At 41.1% G+C, this 14520-nt stretch overlaps 1 protein-coding gene across 1 annotated transcript; it reads right to left on the bottom strand.

Annotated features, from left to right (window-relative positions):
• Positions 1-110: 110 nt before the first annotated feature.
• On the bottom strand, positions 111-4699 carry slc32a1 (solute carrier family 32 member 1). Its single transcript, XM_034198271.1, has 2 exons — positions 3749-4699; positions 111-2613 (listed from the first exon to the last, which is right to left on the bottom strand). The coding sequence occupies exons 1-2, from the start codon at positions 4139-4141 to the stop codon at positions 1426-1428; spliced, it is 1581 nt and encodes a 526-aa protein (XP_034054162.1). The 5' UTR covers positions 4142-4699; the 3' UTR covers positions 111-1425.
• Between the last annotated feature and the right edge of the window lie 9821 nt (positions 4700-14520).

The raw sequence follows: 14520 nt of genomic DNA, 5'->3' as shown, positions 1-14520 counted from the left end.
ACACAGGTAATTATTGTCTCCAAGCCACCAGGCCTCTGCAGCCTTTACGCTGTCAATAGACATTAATTTAGATTTATTTTGGACAAATATGAATGCGATTATTTTCTCCATCATTTTCTGTCTTTTATTATAGAGAAAAAAAATACATGTTCTGAACGTTTTTCGTTTTACATAAAACCACACACATTTTTACAATATAATTTCACTTATTTGTTTATTCTTTAATATTAATTTCACGATATATGATAACGACTTTGAGATATACATTCCATCTTTTTGAAACCACAATAACACACTACACACACGGTTTTATAACATTTCCACAGGACCCATTGGATTGCACAGAATGAAAAATGTCTGTAGGCTATGCACATTTTCCTTTTAATTATCTATTTTTTTTCAGATTCAGACACCGAATTTTTTAGACGAGAGTCTATCAAATTAACTTTAGAACAGGCCATGAGTTTTCAAATGTAATGGAAAAAAGCATTATGGTAAATTGAGTGTGCAGAATTTCGGGGTCCCCATCTATAGAATTTAGTTCAGGGCTATGGGTGTGTATTACAGGTCAGGCGAATTTTGTTATTGCCGATTTTAAAAGCTCATCAAAGAACATTTCAAATATTGGAGAAAAAAATATCAAAGCATTTACACTTTCAGGCAGGAGAAACCAATTTGGAGATTGTTTAATTTACACTTCCCAGTTTCATTAAGCTTTTGTGTGTCTGAAATATAATACATTCAATGCATAGTTCATATAGCTGCTGTTTACTTTGATATCGTGCATTTCCAATATTTTAAACTGCTCGGGGAAGGTCCAATGTCCTCATTTCTAACGAAACTTCTGTTATCTCTAAAAGCAATCATCGGTTGCTGGTTATTGCCATTGTGTTATTTCTGTGTCCACAGGCCTTTCTGGATTTAACACCACATTCACTGCCCATAATCATAATGCAAATCACCTAAAGAAGCAAGTGCTATTTCAGTGTTTTTTCTTTTATATTCTTTTAAATGAACTTATCTTATATCACATTATGCTGTCGAAAGTCCATCCATCACAAACTGTAGCGTTACATGAAGTGAAGTCATGAAGACATACTGCCCTTTTTGCAATTGTGTTTAACTTCAATATTGTAAACGTTCACTCCACTGGAAAATATGTATATGTACGTCTGTACGCATATTTATACAACATGTACTGTCCATATAATGTGTTGTGGATGCATTGGTTTCCCTCACTGCACAGGCTCTACTTCTGTGTGTAAGCGCGCGTTTTTTCTGAATTGATGCAAGACTGTATGAAGATGTCCGAGTGTATTGTGCGCGCTTTTACGCATGAATTAAGCAGAGGGGCTCGTGTGTTTTTAATTGTTTTCACTAAACGGGGATTTGCAGTTAACATCTAGTTCCAGCAATAGCTCGCGTCTACTCCTCTATGTTATATTTGAAAGCCTCTATGAGCCCTTCCATTGAGTGGATGAAACCAGATATGCTGCATATACCTCCTATTACAAAGATGGCGACATCAAAGAAAACCTGGTGCCATAGCAGCTTTCTCCATAGAAGCCTGAGGTGGAAGAGGCTGGGGAGCAGAAAGCACAGGCCTGCACCTGTCAGGCTGCCAGTGAGGCCCATGAGGAGGGCGAAGTGTGGCACAAAAACCGCCATGAGCAAGGTGAACACGACAAGGGTACATCTGAGAGCGAGTCCCCAGGGTTTTATGCGTCCATCGCCTCCGTAGCAATTCGGAAAGGTCGCACGTCCTCCGTCCTGGAAAAAGGATTTCTCAAAAACCTCGACAGCAGCGAAAAACGGCAGCGGATACGACAGCAAAGCTTTGGCCACTAGAAAGATGTTGACGACGGCTCTGATGGTGGAGGGCAGGTTGTCTGTGATGACCTCCTTGGTTGCATCAGCCCAGGTCAAGTAGGCCACCAGGGCGAACAGGCCCTTGAGGATACAGGCAGCGATGTGAGTCCAGTTCATCATGCAGTGGAAGTCGCTGGGTTTCGACATGCTCCCCTCCATGGATGGCAGAAAGATCTGCGAGGTGTAGCTGAACACGATAATCCCGATGGAGATGGGGAACTTCTTGACATCGATGTAAAACTTGACCTTGTCCCAGGCCCAGTCCCTGGCTCTGGAGAGGCAGTAGGCTATCACCAGGACGTTGATGACGAAGTGGGCCATGGTGCATAGCAAGCTGAACTTGGAGACGGCTTTCAGGCTCTTGAGGAAGGCGCAGGGGAGCAGGGCGACGGTGGCGAGGATGGCCCAGGACTTCTGGGAAATGGGCATGGTGGGGAAGCTGTTGTACATGAGATTGCCACTGACAACAACATACAGGATGCAAGTCATCACCAGCTCTATGATTTGGGCTACATTCACGATATGGCCACCTAAAGTCGGGAATCTGGGCGCGCAGCAGGCGTTGGCAATGTCCACATAGGATTCCCTCACACGGACCAGCCGCCCGTCTTCGTCCTCTTCGTACAGGCAGGCAATGAGGATTTTCCCCGTGTAACAGCACACCACGGCGGCGAAAATAATGAGAAAGAGTCCGAGGTATCCTCCGTGCAGGATGGCGTAGGGCAACCCAAGAACGAACATCCCCTGCAAATAGGAAAAAAACAGAGACGGTAATTGTAAATGGGTTACACTTTTAGGATTTAAATAGGCCTATCAGATTATTAATACTTATGAACACATTATTTTGTATACAAATTGGGCTAAAACACATCTTATTGTTTTCTTATTATAGTATGTGCGGCCTTGTCTCTGGTCTGCCTGTGTCTTCAGTTGATGTCAGTCTCGGTTTCATGTTGTGGGTTTTCCACTTTGCTGAGAGCACAATCCGCCCGCCTCTGACGTCACATCACCACGAGCTGAAGGAGACACTCTGACGTCACGGTGACCGCCGTGACCACAGCCGTGATAAGGCTTGAAAGCGATTGCGTCTAGGGATTTTTGTCGCATAGCCTCCACACGCTGCAGACTCCACTCTCTCGAGTAAATCCTCGCACTTTGAATTATGTTGGAGCAAGTCATCTCCGCAAAATATATATTTTCTGCTACTTATTGGAATACATGTGACACAAACTATTATATTATGTTGCGTAATAAAGTGCCCTTGTATATAAATGGAAACCCTCTCAATCTTTATGTTATGTAGGCTATATTTGCAAATAATTGTGGTCAATTTAAATAGCCCTTAAATGTTCGAAAACGTTTAAAAAAAAGAGGCCTCAGTTATTATTCTCTAAAGTTATTATAGCCAACGGTCACAGTCTCCAACACGATTGTGATTTTCTTTATATATTAATTTATTCATAGACATGCGGAGTACGTCGTTATCAGGGGCGTGCATCGGTGACACTGGACATCACTATACAGACAAAGAATGTGTGTGTTGAGGAGGGGAGGGGAGGGGGGGGGGGGCACAGGGCATCATCTATCTCCCTTTTTTCAGCGCGTTACAACGCATGAGCTGCTCCAAAATATCTGCATTGCTCCAGCATTAATATATGAGAACATAATAAATGGGGAGTTCAAATTACACTAAACATAATTCAGGTGACCCTTTCTACAGTGTTAACAAAAAACGTTATGATCTTGCTTCAAAGGGATCCAACTTTGAACATGAATATTTAATCAACCTTTTATGCAGTTGCAGGTGTGAGTTTATCTACAATTTCACAGCTGCTTTGATCACAACCGCCCGTTTATAATCCGTGAAGTGCATCTTTACCTGGATTGCATTCGTGACGTTCCAGCCCGCCTCCCACGTGGTGATTTTTGGTTTTTCTTCATTCAGCTCGTTCGCCGGGTCTCCGTCTTTTGAGGCTGAGCGCGCTGGCCCGGTGCCGTCTCTCTGGTAGTGGCTGTCCCCACCCAGCCCGCCTCCATCCCCGCTCCCCTCTCCTCCCACCTCATCGGTTGTCAAAATGTCCATCTGCATGCCTTGCCGGTGGTCGTAGTCCAGGTCATCGCAGGCGGCGAAGCCCAGACCCTCCTCATCGGTGGTGGCCTGGAAGCCCATCCTGGCGAACATCCCGCTCACCTTCGCCTGGGATTTGTTGGAGACGGTGGTGGCTGCATTTGACAGTTTATTAGAAAGCTTGCTTCTGATTAACGTTGCCATGTTTAGCTCCTTTCGTAAGTCGCGATCGTCTGCAGTTTAATTAGTGTTTTCTCCTCCAGTCAGTAAAAATGTGAGGCTACTTTGGATGACAGCTCTTGGTTCTCTGCATTAGATTCAGCCACAGGGATAAAGCGCACGTTTTGTTTCAAGACACCGACGGTTTTCAGTTGCTATCTCCACTTCTTGTTCAAAGTACTCCTGCTGCTCTTGATTATCCCCAGGTTCATGTCACCTTCAGACGTCGCTGCTCCGTTTCTGCATCTTGGCACTGCGCTCTGATGCTCGAAGAGAAGCGCACCTATTCAGTCTCTGAGGCGGTGTGCGCAAAAGCTTTACGCACGAAGAAAGGCGAGCCACAGGTTTCTGTAGGGCCTGTAATATCGTTTTCTTTTGGGTTATAAGGTGGCAGGCAGCGTTTCCAGGAGTTGGTTGTCGGTTTTCAGGTGCTTCAACTGATGCCAATGCGGTACGGTGGAGCCCGGAGGGGGAGGCAGGGAGTTGACACGTGTCCTCATCAGCCTGCCAATGCAAAGCACGTCTCCAGCCCTCCCAGTGCCCCACCAGGAGAGAACGGGAGAGATTTGCTGCATTTCTAGGGGAGGTGCTTGCGGTACCCCCACCATTCCTTCCCCAACCCATAATCTATAATACCTCATCCTGACATCCAATGACATTCCGGGGGCCTCAAATCCTGCATAACTTTACGCATATAAAAGGAGGCTGGAATTTTACAAAAACATAAACTCTTTGGACAAGGTTGAATAAAATACAAAACTAGGATTTACTTTTTTCAAAATAAATCTTAATTCCTTTTTTTTAATTAATTATTGTTTTAAGCGAGAAGAGGACGTGGGGCATTAACATAACCCAAGTTGTTTCTTGGATTACATGGATCGGGTTTAAAATCTGTATTGCGTTTGTTGATGAGGAGAATGTTATGTATTTTCGTGCGCTTTTGTTTTTGCTAATTGATGGTAAGACATAGAATCATGGACGGCACCTGTTTTGTTATAGCATTTCAAAGTTGTCCATTTTTTCCTGAATTAAAACTTAAAATGTAATCTTATATTATTCTTCCATCTTTGTTTCCAGGCTGCAGACTTCATTCCGACGCTCATTCATTCAGTCATTCACCCATTCACTCATTTACTCACTGTCTGTGATGACGTGACAATCTGAGGCATGGTGGTGTTTCTATATAAATATGCATTTGTCACGCGATATTTTCATTAAAATGTCTGGAGTCAATTCAAGCATCTTTGAAAAATAAATATGTGTATGTATAGTATGTGTTAACCCAAGGTAGCATTTATTTTAAAAATACATTTGAAACCGAGTGCTTCAGCTTTTTTTCTTCCAATAAAGCATATCTCTAAACAGCCTGTACAGTACAATTCCCTGCTTTATATATTTGTTCAAATAGAATTCAGTAACCAGGTGGTAAACCTATTCTTATTCCTCAATTCTTTTTTGTGTTAACACCTTCAAAAAATCCTAACAATATGTCTGGCTGCTTCCCATTAATGTAGCCTCAGTGATTTAGTAACCCAGATCTAAAGTGCTGTAAACAGTTTGTTGACATTGCCTTGTCACAAGTACTTTGTGTCCGCCATGTTTAGTGTTCCCTCAGGCTGCAGTATCAAGAGTTCAGCACCATGATACAAAGCACTGGCCCGAGTTAACATACAGTAAGCAATCCGGTCTATCACTGTTTGTACGACCAGACTATTTGCTCTACGCTGGATAATAAAATAATAACATGGCCTATTAAAAGCTCTGGCACTGGTCTCCTTGAATAGGCTGTAACGTGATATTATGAGCTGCGATTCAGAGGAATAACAGAACTCACATCCCCAACTGCTGACCAAGGAATAAAGGTATGCTATTATTTTAACCCAGATTATAATTTAAAGGCCTGAAATGTAAAAGATTTAAAGGAGGATAACACACTGCAGATACACCTGCCTGTTCTGTTAATGTTAAACGTTATTTATTATAATAATGAAATCCTCTTTAAAGTCGAATCATGTTTTGTTGGATTAAAATGTGATACAAACGAAAAAGCAATTAATCCTTAAACACAGACAAAGAAAATATAGCTAAATAGTTTGATGCATTGTTCGTTTGGATTTATTTATTTGATCATCTCGAACTAAATCCAGGATGAAACAAGAATGCATCCCGATGGTTACACTGAGCTGCAGATGAGGGAGAGCAGGCCGAGCTTTATCAGGCCTTTGCATCTCTGTGAAATCTCCAGCTCGATTAAACGAGAGAGCTTGAGTCATACATTACAGATAGCCTACACTGCTCACTTTGTATAGCTCCAACTGCGTGCGTTTTCTTTTTGTCCTGATTTTCAGTGGTGGGAACGAAAATGGCTGCTGGTTCCTGCAGCCCTGACTGAAGGAGTTAATGACAGAGCTGTTATCAGCGAGTTGCAGCCGCTCTGATCCGCGCTGTCTGATGGAGGCTGCTGCAGGATGAAAAGAGCAGCGCTGACACAGGCAGCAGGTTACAGCACAGACCTTTTCACGACCCATAGGCTAATAATAACAACACTAATAATAATAATGATGTAATAATAGAACACGTTTGTCATGCATTTAAAGATATTGTACACTCAGTTTACAATAAGAATCAGGTTCATTATAACCATATCATGAATCCAACACGTTCACATGACATCATTTGTCTCAGCGTGCTCACTTGTGGCCTCATGTCAAATGCAACTTTTGCCCTATATTATCATGTAAAGTGATGGATTTAAAATATTTCGAGGCTCAAGCTGACAATATGGGTTTACTTTCAGGCCTTGCAAATAATTGCACACGTTTGATCACACTGTTATTTTATAGCGTGCACGGTGTCTCTGTGATGTGTGGTTATCCGTCTGCAGGAGAATGAAAGTGATTTTCTCAGTTTATAACCCGTAATCCCGAGTCATCAGAGGGTCAGGGTGCCACGTCCCAGGAGGGTCCTCGTCTCTGCCGATACAGATATGACCAATCAAAGCTCTTTATCTGCTTTGTGTTTGACCCGCATGTCCGATACCCATCGGTGAGGCTCTTCTTCTTTTTCTTCTTCTTCTTCTTCTTCTTCTTCTTCTTCTTCTTCTTCTTCTTCTTCTTTTTCTTCTTCTTCTTCTTCTTCTTCTTCTTCTTCTTCTTCTTCTTCTTCTTCTTCTTCTTCTTCTTCTTCTTCTTCTTCTTCTTCTTCTTCTTCTTCTTCTTCTTCTTCTTCTTCTTCTTCTTCTTCTTCTTCTTCTTCTTCTTCTTCTTCTTCTTCTTCTTGATAGAAAGTGAAATCCAAAACGGCATTGTGATCGCACTGTGTCCTCAAATTAATTTCCTCCTGAGTACCCACCCCCCACACTGTCCCCCCCTCCTCCTCCTCTCCCTCCTCAGTATTTCACCCCCGGCTCTCCCTTTTCACATTACACACATGGGTGAGCTGGCACACGGTTCTCCGCCCTCCATGTACCCCCCCCCCCCCAACACACACACACACACACACACACACACACACACACCACACACACACACACACACACACACACACACACACACACACACACACACACACAACACACACACACACACACACACACACACACACACACACACACCAACCCAACCCCCAATGTTTTTCTAGAATCACAAAAATAAAAGCACAATTTTTACCATAATTGGGGGATACTATAAATATAGAAACACTGAGACTACCTGCTTATAGTGATTATTATAATCTACCAACTAATATGAAAATAATAAACATTACAGACAATACAAGCCACGCATAGATCTCCTGGTGTTTTTTGAAATGGTGCAACGTGTACTACATTTATATTTTTGCTGCACCAAGGCAAACTGGATTTTATTTTTCCATGGCGTTGACTGCAATTATGTAGCTCTACAATGACTTTTATTGTAGGCTATCATTACCTCATCCATTAAACGTTCTCAATGAGACAAGGTAATGACAAAGTGTGTGTGTGTGTGTGTGTGTGTGTGTGTGTGTGTGTGTGTGTGTGTGTGTGTGTGTGTGTGTGTGTGTGTGTCACAGTCACATGAATCGTTTGACGCACGACCCAGATTGCGCATGGATAAGAGAGTATTTGAGGGAGAGAAAGAGCTATGAATGCTGCGATTTTGCAAATACATTTTTGTTATTATAAAAATTATTCTAGAAACCGAAGCATCCATCCCGTGTGCCGTCACCTGTCCCTTAACCCATGACTGCCTGCTGCTGTGGCTCTGAGCCAGCAGGGAGGCAGAAAAATACCACCCAACACTCCCGCAATTAATAAGGGAGACAGTGAAAAGGCTCTCTGGGCTCTCTGGGGACTATGGAGGAGGGAAATTAGCCCACATCAGGCTAATCAGAGGACCTCACAGTCCATTAACATTTGCATCACAATCCCAGGTAGCACACTGTCTGTGTTATCCACTAGATTGTGTTTTGTCTGCTCTGAGCAGGTTTGTGCAAATGGCTTTGAAATCAGAGAGCGAGAGAAATACATTTCAGAGGCTGTTCAAGGTGGAGTCCAGATTTCAGCACCGCGGACAGCGTTTGTCTCTATTCAGCAGCTTTAGGGAAAATCTAATTTTAACATTTGTAATGAGTTTTGAGATTCATTCTTGGCCTGAGCAATCCTCAACACAAAGCCCACTAACTCTCCTAGCGACGCGTTTGGATTTAAGTGTGCAATGCCATTAGATGACACATTTTAGAGACAGACGTCAGTGACTGACCTGGGCTTAGAAACGTTGAGAGATTGTATGAGCGTTTATCTGAATTTAGTTTAATGTGCTTCTGGAAATTAAATCCCAATAACATTGTCAAGCTCTCATTGTTTCCCTACTGTTTTTAACACGAGGATTATTGTTATGCACCGCAGCTTTACTACCTTCACCGATGTTCATCTTGAGGAAAACTATGATTCAAAAGAACACATTTAATATCATCAAAATTACAGATATACTGTCAATGAATCTTTACTCGATCAATTCCCATTTGAGACCCGAATGTGTCTAAAATTAGGTCAGGGTTGGACATAAAAACATGTATACAATCTATATTTACTACTATGGTAAGTAAGTAAGGTAATCTCACTAAGATCAATATCCCTGCCATGCCGCAAAAGGAGCCTTACACATACAGTAGATAAATATCCAGTCACACACAACTAAAAATGTTTTACTATAAAATCAGATCAGATTTTGAAGTTTCAATGACATATCACAACACATATTGAACTAATCTGATATATTGGTCTTGATTGCCCCTTGAAACATTTAGTTTCTGTATCAAGAGCAGAATCTGCATTTATGCTATATTTTCATTGCCTATCAGGATAATGAGGTACACTGCTTTTTTACAAATGTGTCTGCGTGTAAAAGTTGTATAAACCAGGCTAAGGCCACGACAAACAGCACACAAAGACCATCAGACATTACACCTGAAAAAATCCCGATATGCAAACACCATCGTATTTATCTCCTATGTTTTCCTCCCTCACTACGGAGACGAGCCATCACAGCCACAGAGACACATCCAGGTGGCCCGCAGTGGTAAACCACTAAGAGCCTTTTCATTACTTCTAATGCGTCTGTTTAATGGCTTATTATGGGCTCCCTAGAGACTTCCTCAGAGAAGGGTTTGTATTAGTCCTGCATGATGGCGTCTGTCTGAGAAAAACAACAGAGACAAATGGCAGGAGAAATCCTCTATCATCTATCTATCTATCTATATATCTATCTATCTATCTATCTATCTATCTATCTATCTATCTATCTATCTATCTATCTATCTATCTATCTATCTATCTATCTATCTATCTATCTATCTATCTATCTATCTATCTATCTATCTATCTATCTATCTATCTATCTATCTATCTATCTATCTATCTATCTATCTATCTATCTATCTATATAGAAAAGGAACACTAATTGGCATTTGAATTAACACTACAAGCTACTTAAGTGCTATGATTAGCCACATAAAGAGTGTAAACTGTAGCTATGTGTGAGTTTTTTCCTCTCTTGCTCCATGTTTTTGATATGAAAAGCTCCCCAGACGCCGTTTTGCTGTTAACCCACGGTGACTCGGCTCTCTCCATCAACCTTTTGACGTCCATGCTTCGCGGGTTCACTCTCCTGCTGCGACACATTAACATTGTAATTGCCTTTTTTTGAGCACAATAAACGGAGGCAGTCCGCGGGGACCTGCACGGCCCGGGGCTGGCACAAAGCTATGCCATCGATTTTTCACGCACTGCCAGTAAAATAAATATATAAATAAATCTCCAGCCATCCACAAAAATGGATCTGGACATGATTTTTTTTATTGTTCATGTTGAACATCTGCAGATAATGTATATCTGCTTTGCATATCTGACAATGCCTCAAGGGCGAATACAATTAATTGCGTTATAAAGTAGCTCATTATTGTTTTAAATGGCCCACTAATGACGTTAAACGCTATCATTATCATTTTGTTAGACATCAGTTGAGTGCAGCTGAGAAGTAAAGCAAGAACCATGTCTTCTGTATTGAGCTTAAAGTGTTGTAAAAGCATCAATATCTATCACACCTAATCTACTACAGTAAGAACTCCTTTCCAAGTATTGATGTGTGTGTGTGTGTGTGTGTGTGTGTGTGTGTATATCTCTTTGTGTGTGGGTTTGTCCTTGTTTTACCCCAAGCTTGTACAATGGTTTATATGTTTGCATATGTGTGTGTGTGTGTGTGCGTGTGTGTGTGTGTGTGTGTGTGCGTGTGTGTGTGTGTGTGTGTGTGTGTGTGTGTGTGTGTGCGTGCGTGGTGGTGTGTGTGTGTGTGTGTGTGTGTGTGTGTGTGTGTGTGTGTGTGTGTGTGTGTGTGTGTGTGTGTGTGTGGTCTTGTAACCCAGAGCAGAGTCAATAAAGGAGCAGACCTCAGTGGTTGTTTAACTGACTTGTAATAGTTTTGTTCTCATTAAAGTTTCATGCCATGAGGGCTGCGCCATCCTCTCAGGGATTCCCCCTGTTTGAGTCAGACTGCTCTTTGACTGAGAGGTCCTCAGTGTTTGTCCTGCAGCCCTTTATCACAGTCACAGTCCCAGTCCCACATGGTGACAGGGAGAGATTGACATCAGGGGACCTGTCTAAAGAGCTTGGTTTATGGACTGTCATCGTTTTCAATCCAATATTTATTTAATTCAATCAAAAATAATAAAGTTATCTTCAAATAATGACTAAACATTTGTAGCCCTCTCTGCTCAAGAATGACCTTTACATTTCCAGGAATTTATATTTGTATTCAAGTAATACTTATATGGTTATGTGTAGATATGTAATGGTTAACCAGCCAGCCAAAGAGACAAACATGAGAGAATGGTAATAATCTCTACATCTCATTATAGCCAAGACAGTTAATAAGTATATTTAAATGTCAAACTACTTCTTCAACAACATATTAGCTATAGGCAAAACGATATGAAGCTACTATAATGATTATAATACATTATAAAATGTATTGAATGCTCAACTTCACCTTAATCACATAGGTGACATTTCTTATAATCTGTTGTATCTCTCATTGACCTCTCACTGACGCTATATCACTGGTGAAAAATAACTACCTCTTAGTTACAGTTTATGAATAGGTTTATAAATATTCACAGCTTTTGTTTAGCTGAATACATAATTATTTAAATACTTTTGTGCTTGGTTAATTATTCAAAATGTCTTAAAATGTCAAAACTTTAATTATTTAGTTTGTTAACTAAACACAACAAATAGCATTGCATTGATTACAGAAATAAATAAGCCACAAAAAAATGGAGGATATCTTTTCCTCTGTATGTAATCTGCACGAGTCGTTTGGATTCAGATCCCTTCCTGTTTAAAAAAAAAAAACATTCACTTGCTCAACAAGCGTTTCTTTCTGGGAGCATAAATAGTTTTCTCTTTGAACTGGATGCTGGATCAAAAGCTGAAGACAGGGAATCCCTTTTTCTAATTAGCATTGATACTTTATTTATTCTGACGCATCCATGTTTTTGTTATTAGTATAACCCATCCATTTCCTCTCCTCATCCAGTCTGAATGATTCATTGAAATGCACATCTTGTTTGCAATTGACTACATTCACAACCTGCTGAAAGCTTTTTGTTCTGTCCCTGTGATGTCGGCAGGCCTTCAAACAGCTTCATTTAATTGAAACTCGCAGCGCTCATGGAGAGTGCTCAGAGCTTAATAAAGGCAACCGCTGGCCATGCTGCACACAGGTTTATGAATAAAAACCATGGATGCTTTTAAATGGGTTTTCCTCCATGTCCTCCCATCCCCCCCCGCAGCCACTCTGGGCTGTCATTAACTGCTATTGTCAGCGGCACAATCAAGAGCAGGGAAAAAATTACTCTAGCACTTATCATGAGCTCAGCCACAGGACTCACACATACGCCTCACAGGAGTACACACAAATGCACAACACACACCAGGAGAATAGATGTTACTATTGATTTCTGGGCTGATGTGCGAGACGTTGCACAAATACAGAGCCCTAGCCACAAATGGTGTTTTTTGTCTTTCAAGAGCCATAATCGTTCTGCAACACCAGGCCAATGACTGGCTCTATATCTAGGCTGCAGGTCAATACAGACACAAAGGCTGCATCACTCCAATCTTCAGTTTAATCTGAGCTACTTGCACCTGCAAGACTTCTTACAGAGCAAACTCCCTTACATGACTTTCAAAAGAATTAAAGGGGCTATATTATAATTGTTTCCAGATTCATATTTGTATTTTGTGCCTTTACTCTGACATGTTTAAAGGCTTTAATGTTCAAAAAGTGCTTTATTTTTCTCTTGCTGCCTGTACTGCAGCCCCTCTTCACCCTCTGTCTGTAACCAGAGCCCAGTCTGCTCTGATTGGTTAGCTGGCTGGCTCTGTTGTGATCGGTTAACTGCTTAGAGATGTCCGCCCTTTAGCCTATCACCAATGTGTTTGAGCGCTAGCCAAAAGAAGCGTGAGTGTTACATAGCGATGTCACTATGTCCTGGAGGTAAACAAAGGAGTCCAATCGAAGCGTTTCCGGCAAAGGTCTGGCCTTTGCAGAGCATTTACGGTACATGCACAAAAACCTATATGACATAGTACAGGAAAGGGAAAACCCCAAAAAGCACAATAGGGCCTCTTTAATGTCAATACTTAAAATAAGCAAATAAACCGCACTGTTGTAATAAGTGACATTGTATCTTCATTACAAAGCACATGGGCACTGCAGTTTATATATAGTAAATAGTAAATCCAACACACAATTGATTTCTTAAATATACCAAAACCAAATAAATCCACAAGTGAACATACTTCCCAACAGATAGACTGTTTACTCCTGTGTAAGTAACATTTGCTATCAACGGCAGAGCTGAGCTTAAAAACTTTTTTTTCATATAGACCCGACATGATTGTTACTGTATTTTCTTTGCTATTGCCCTATATGTTTGCTTTTAGTTTTTTATGATGATCTTAAAATAAAAACCGTAAAAATCAAAAACCTGGATTAAAATGTCAACATGAAATACTCATGACCAAATAATCAACAACTACAGGAACATTATATATGAAACAGCAAATTAGCTTCATGTTGGTGTTAATTGATCAGATTTCATTGATAGTGAATAAAAAATGATTGATTGATTCAGTATCAAATGGTGAGTAAAGGGACATGAAAATGAAATAAAAAGTAATGTTACTGTATGTGATGTAACGGATTAAACATTTGCTCAAAGACTGTAATGTGAAATATGGTTTCCTAACCACAAATATTATCAGTGCGCTCCAGACACGTCGCTCACATGTCTCTCGCTCACATGTCTCTCGCTCACATGCGTCTTTCATTCCTCTCCATTGACAGACTGGAGGTTAATCTAGTGGGTTGTTTTCTGCCTGACTTGTGTTATAGAGTGAGCTGCGTCCCCGAGGGAAACTGCAGCAACACATCTCATACAAACCTGTCAATACACTCAACTTCTCTCACTCCTCTCAACAGCGGCCCTCAGGCTCTCTCCCTGTGTGTCTACAGTCCAACACTGATTGCTTTCTGATCTCCTTCTTGTTCTGTGTAAGCAGGAACACAGAGCAACACATGCACGGCTGCAAAGGGCAGGCTGGCTGGACCGGAAACACACAGACATCCTACACCTCAGAAGAAGAGTCCTTTGAAGGTAACATTTTCATAATTGTTATGAAAATAATAGATTATAAAAAAGAGCAACACAGGTGGAGCTAAAATAAGCTTTTCCTTATGTCATTAAAGTTGTACAGTATGTCTGTATTAAAGGACCCCTATTATGCAAAATGCACTTTTTGACGTCTTTTATACATACATATG

This window comes from Gymnodraco acuticeps, unplaced genomic scaffold (assembly GCF_902827175.1).
Source record: "Gymnodraco acuticeps unplaced genomic scaffold, fGymAcu1.1, whole genome shotgun sequence".
Taxonomy (NCBI): domain Eukaryota; kingdom Metazoa; phylum Chordata; class Actinopteri; order Perciformes; family Bathydraconidae; genus Gymnodraco; species Gymnodraco acuticeps.
This window is presented reverse-complemented; position numbering and strand designations above follow the sequence as displayed.